The sequence below is a fragment of the Octopus bimaculoides genome, chromosome 1 (genome assembly GCF_001194135.2).
Source record: "Octopus bimaculoides isolate UCB-OBI-ISO-001 chromosome 1, ASM119413v2, whole genome shotgun sequence".
NCBI classification, from domain to species: domain Eukaryota; kingdom Metazoa; phylum Mollusca; class Cephalopoda; order Octopoda; family Octopodidae; genus Octopus; species Octopus bimaculoides.
In genome coordinates, this window is record NC_068981.1 from 63179893 (window position 1) to 63186134 (window position 6242).

Consider the following 6242-nt stretch of genomic DNA (forward strand, 5'->3'; position numbering starts at 1 on the left):
GTGAATAAACTGTCATCTAAATTACGCAAAAATTAAAATGACATCAACATCTCATTTTGACAGATATATTTACCAAAATTACATAAAAATATCTTGAAATACGAAAGAGTAAATTTATTCAATAAAATCGCCATTGGCTTCAACCATGGCCTCCAGATGACTTCAGAATCTCCTGCAACTCTTCTGGATGATCTCTTTGTTCAAGTTGGTGAATGCTGCCATAATCCTTGCCTTCAGTTCATCTTTGGTGTTACAAGGAGTTTTGTTGGTTTGTCACTCAACTGTGCCTCACACATAGTAATCGAGGGGTTGCAGTGTGGGAAGTTAGGTGGCCATATGTTAGGGGTGATGTGGTTGCAGAAATTGTCTGACAGCCATGACTTGGTTCTCCTGCTATTGTGGCATGATGCAGAGTCCTGTTGCCAGACATAATCTTCTAGCAGCCACCCTCTTGACCCAGGGCAGCACTGCCTCCTTCAGGCACTTGATGTAAGCCTCTGTGTTGAGTCTGAGGTCATTTGGGAAGATGAATGGAAGCATAACGTTGCCATCACTAGTGATCACTCCAAACACTATGATATTGACTGGATGTTTGATTTGTATCACTCCTGGTACATGTCCTCAGATTGCACTGTCCTCAGAATGACACCCAAACACTCTGAAATGTTCATATTGGAGCTTCCGGTGTAAATGCCAAGCAGTACAGCATGTTATTTCCAAATTTCTGGCAGAGTAAATTGCGTCATGGTGCTGTTTTTCTCACAGATGGTGCTGTACTGATCCTACTATACTGTGTAATCAATAAAATAAAAAACAATGTGCATGCATGAAATTAAAGATATAAAATGGTTCAGTGTATCATTTTATTGAAAGTAAAATTATTTTGGTGTCTACATGTGACTCCTCTTTCTTCGTGTGTGTTTAGTAATTGGTCTCTAGACTGTAGCAGTTCCATAAATTCTGTTATACATAATAAGCATATTTTATTCCCAATATTATAAGAGTGGCCTCTACCTATTATACTCCAACTAAGGGTGTACTCTCTTTTTCTAGATTTCAATTCCCATATATATTTCCTTAAACCTCTGAACTTACTTAAATTAGGATTTTTGAAAGTCTGGTAGTGTTGGGAGATTCTTTTTTTAATTTTATTAGTTGTAGATCTTATGTATACCTTATTTATATTATTATTATTATTGTTCTTAGAGATTACTATACATTTATAAATTACATTGTCAATATTACAATTATTAGAGAGCTTACATTTAGTCTTATCACGACATGAACATTTATCTGTATGTGGATTACAACTTCCAACACTATATATATATATATATATATATATATATATACATATATACATACTATATATATATGCATACATATATACATACTATATATATATATATGTGTGTGTATAGGTAATAGTAATCGTTTCTTATTAGGAAACAAATTAGTTTTTTACAGGACTGCAAAGAGAAGTGCTCAAGTTTTTTCATTTCATAGGGTTCACATAATGGGGATACATTGTTCATTATCCTAACTAAGTCTGCTATCAGTATGTTAATTTTCATGTTGTGTGACAAGACAGCTCTTGTGAACAAAATATTTTGAAGTTATGGGTTTCATGAAATAGGAGCTGCATTCTATTGTTCACAGTCTCTAACCAGGAAAATAAAAATAAGAAATAAGTGGAAATTTTACTGGTGAGTGTGTTAAATTATAAGGCACAAAAAGAAAATGACTTTCCCCAGACACAACAGAATAAAAGAATAATCTTATATATTAAAAAAGACAAATATAATGTTTATTTTCTTCCTCATAGGTTTGAGTATCATATATTTCAAGAATTCTCGAAGAATGATTCTTTTTTTATTTATTATTTATCTATTTTTTTCATGAAGAAAGAATCATAATATTGTTTTCCTTATTTATAAAGTCTAAATATTCTTGATTCTTTAACAGGCATCCATTTTAGATTTACATTCCGGTGCTTTGTCGAAAGGGAATTCATTTGTGGACATTTTTAAGTAAGCAAGTTTTTCTTTTGTCAAAATATATTGATAATTTCATATCCTCATCTAACTTTCTTTCTTCTTTTCTTCTCTGGCTGTTTATCTATCTATCTCTCTGTCTATCTCTCAATCTATCTTCCTATCTGCCCATCCATCTGTCTGTTGGTCTTTATTTATTTATTTATTAGACTTATTGCTAAATACGAGGGGGTATTGAAAATGTAATTATGATTTTATTCAACATATTTCCATCTCAGATTCACACACTTATTGCTGCAGTCTTTCTGTTTTTCTAAGACTTGTAAAAGAAATCGGAAGATTGTGCTTTCAATCAGGCCTTTTGTGATACACTTAAGACCAGGAACTTTTCTTTCAGCATCCCTTCCTATACTTCCTACTGCAGACCATTTTCTTAACCATAAAATATGAGTGAACTCTTTCATCGCTCAGAGAAAATCAGGATTGCAAGAGTCTCATAAATTTTACTTTCTTCTCACGCTGTATCTTACTGTTCCTTGTTTTCACTGCTATACAGCTAAACATCTCTTGCATACATCTCCTAAGTTCTTGAATTCAAACCTGTTGCTGTCCTATAATCTTCATCTTACTTAGCAGTCAGAAATAGCTACTAGGCTTCCTGAGAACATTTTTTAAAGCCAATTAGTTGTCTTATTCAGAAGATTTATCTTAATTCTTTAGCACTCAGATTACTCTGTCAAATGTTCTGCTTATTTATTCTCATTGTTTTGAATTAATCATGGATTATCTCATTGCTTTGAGATTTCTGTGATGTGATTGTTTGTTTTTAGAATGACATTGTAGGGTAGGTGAAGTAAGCTGGATTTGGCCAGTTTGAACATAAAACACATAGAATATTTTGGTTGAACATGGCCAGATTAAATGCTAAAAGGTTAAATCCTAATAACAGCCCTTCAGATCTTAAGACACAGGCATTGTTGTGCTAGAAGTTTGCTTTCCGTCCACATGGTTTCAGGTTCAGGCCTATTGTGTGGCACCTTTGACAAGTGTCTTCTACTATAGCTTTGGACCAACCAAAGCTTTGTGAATGGATTTGGTAGATGGGAGTTGTAAAAAGCTCATCAAATATATATGTGTGTGTGTATATATAAGTATATATGTATGTGTGTGTGTTTTACTGCTGTTGTGCAATAGTTGTAAGTGAATATCACCATCATGCAAGCTGTGTCCTTCATTTCCAATCTACCATGGAAGCATGTCTGGTGTCTGGTTATAGGGAATATTATCATACTTGGAAAGAATTGAGGGCTGATGACAAGAAGGAGATCTGATTGCAGAAAATCTGCCTTAACTAAACTCCATTTGACCCTTGCAAGCATGGGAAAGTGGATGTTAAATGATGGCAGCACTATGAAATGCACCCAGACTACTGCATGACATTGTGAGATCTGTCATACCAGTATGAGGAAAAGATTGTAAAATAATGATGATGATGTTGATAATGGTGTTGTTGTTACAGAGTGGAAGAATTTTGCATAAAACATCCAGCTGTTTCTTAACCATTCAGTTTGGTATGCACTTTTGCGCATTATTTTAGCATCACTGATTTGTTCTTTCTGGAATAAAATTGTTGGTTATAAGGTTTCTGAAAGAACAACCACTTTTTCCCTTTTGTACAGCAATGATCTTTTCAAAGACAATTCTAACAACTGACTTCCCTATATGGATGGTAGCACCCTTTATACTTTCATACTCTACTATATCAGAGCTACATTATTTCCATGAACAAAACCTTGTCGACATCTTTCAATGAAGACAAGATAACATAGTCTCTTTCTGCAGTCTTAAAACACAATTGCAATGCAACCTCGAACTCATTACATATGAAATGCACAAATAAGCCATTAATGTTGCTTCAAATACTAGAGACCACAATCTCTGATGATATCTTATAGCAAACCCCACTCATATAACATTATCAACACTGCATCCAAAAGACTAGAATTCTTATTTATGGCCAGAAAATACTTCATTCCTGGTTCATTGCTAGTGCTCTAAAAACGCCCACAGTAGAGTACTGCTTACAGGAATGAGACACTGCTGCTGCTATATACACAGCTATATCCTCGTTCTTATCTCAAAAAGGCCATCCAACTAATTGATAATGACTCACACGAACAATTACTGACTTACTGAAATACTATTTTCTCCCTGAATACCAATTCCATCATTATTAAACAGTTTCTAGTGCTCTGAAGTAGCTAGTTGCATACTACCTTCACCCAAGCTCACCTAATACATTCGTCTCCCATACTTTTGTGTTCCTGGTTGTGCTTAACCCTCTCTAAAACACTAATTACTGAACCCAATACTTCTTTATCAAACATTTAATTTTTTAGACTTCCTCACTGGTATCTAGTGTGTGTGTATATATACGAGAATGAAGAGAAATACAATCTGTTAACTCTTGTCTTTTTTATTGAAATACAGTATCTTGGCTCTCAATTAATTCTATAAATTTAGAATTTAATGAAATAAATTTGTCAGTATTATGTTGATGTTTGAATCATAAATTTACTTGAGATTTTGATAAGAGGTTTTAAAAGAAGAAGTTTGTATTGTAAAACCAGGGGCAGTCTTAGACAAGTTGATATGATGTAAAAGTTAAGGAATCTGTATTAGCGATCCTCTATATTATCTCTTAACTTGCTAATAGTAGCCAAATAGCTCTCAAATTACATGCTGTCATCTTCAAAAGAGAGGGCTATGTTGGCTATTGTAATCCTAGAAAAACAATGCCTGTGAGAAAAATGGTGTGGTCATAGCTGGAGTGCCTTTGATCATAGGTCTACTCTGTCATGGCTGACCTATGGTTAAACAATAATGTCACATATATAAGCCATGTTGAGCCAGTGTGGCAGAGTCGGCTCAAACTAGTATTATCTCAACCTCAAATTCACGGTTCACACATCAGACTGGTTGGTCAAGAGTGCATGCTGTGGCCCTCAACTTGCAGTGGGCAGTTCAATCCATTCCAATCCAATATAAGAAATACAAGTAATTCTTCATTGGGTCAGGTCTCAGTAGATTTAATATCAGATCACATGGTAGATTATTTAAGGAAACGGCAATATGCCATTACACAAATTCATCCAGCACATGGAAAAACGAACGTTTTACTAACTACGATGATGATGATGGTGATGTTGATGATGATAATGAGGATGATGATGACGATGGTGGTGATGATGAATTCTTTTTTTTCTGCTTTTCAGAATGTTGGGAAGCAAATTCAGTGAAGTATTCACAAAAGAAGATTTTCAGATTTACAAGTAAGTTTGTTATCTATGTATCTGAGAATGTCTGTGATGAGTTATTCCCTAGACGAGTTTGAGATTCCTGAACTTAATCTTTGGCTTTCTATTTTCATATTTTCATTCATCAAATTTTCCTCTTGTCTTCAAGTGCCATATTCCTATACACTTATGCAAATTCCAAAGCTTCAATGCAGCAGTAAAAAAATTCCTAACACAGAGTGATACCACTATTCTTTGTGAGAGAATCTCAAAATACACACACACACACACACACACACTCTCCCCTCTCTCTTGCCTCTCTTTCTCCCTTCCCTTTCTCTCTCTCTCTCTTTCTCTCTCCAAATTATCAAAAGCGTAGAACACCATAAGATACCCCTTATAAATCCAAATAATATTAATAAAACAAAAAATTATAGGAGTGCAAAAACATGTAATTGTAGGGCCCCTGTGTTATATCTGCTTGCCATTTTATGTTTACACATAAATGTAATCTATAAATGCACTGTGACAAACAGCAAACATCAAGCTACAGTATACATAGGAAGCACTAAAGATTTCAAGAAACGATATAGAACACTTGTAAATTCTTTTAATAAGTTGTTCCTTAAGGTCTTCAGGTTCTGGCTATATATAAATGAGAAATCCATTCTAAATTATCTCGCTGACATACTACGACGAAATCTCCAAGATGCAGATAAGATAGAGATTTTTATTTATTTACGGCCTCAAACATCTCATACCTTCGCGCTTTAGTTTGCCCTCTATTATTTATCTTGTTTCTCTCCATGAAATTCAATTGAATTCAGTTGTTGTCTTAAATTTATACTTATTCATTTTCTAAGCTTCCTAAATTCATTGCTCTTTTAAAAATTACGATTTATGCATTGTTGTCTCTCAAATATTTAAAATCTACAATTAAGAGCCCTATCTA

The 6242-nt window shown here is 34.1% G+C and overlaps 1 protein-coding gene across 3 annotated transcripts in view; it reads left to right on the forward strand.

Annotated features, from left to right (window-relative positions):
- The window catches only part of LOC106882037 (2-oxoglutarate and iron-dependent oxygenase domain-containing protein 3), a 42006-nt gene that overhangs the window by 22792 nt on the left and 12972 nt on the right, over positions 1-6242 (forward strand). For all 3 annotated transcript variants that reach the window (XM_014932594.2, XM_014932593.2, XM_052967183.1), the window contains exons 5-6: positions 1966-2030; positions 5270-5326. In XM_014932594.2, coding sequence (XP_014788080.1) covers positions 1966-2030; positions 5270-5326 — 122 coding nt within the window. The remainder of the gene's footprint in view (positions 1-1965; positions 2031-5269; positions 5327-6242) is intronic.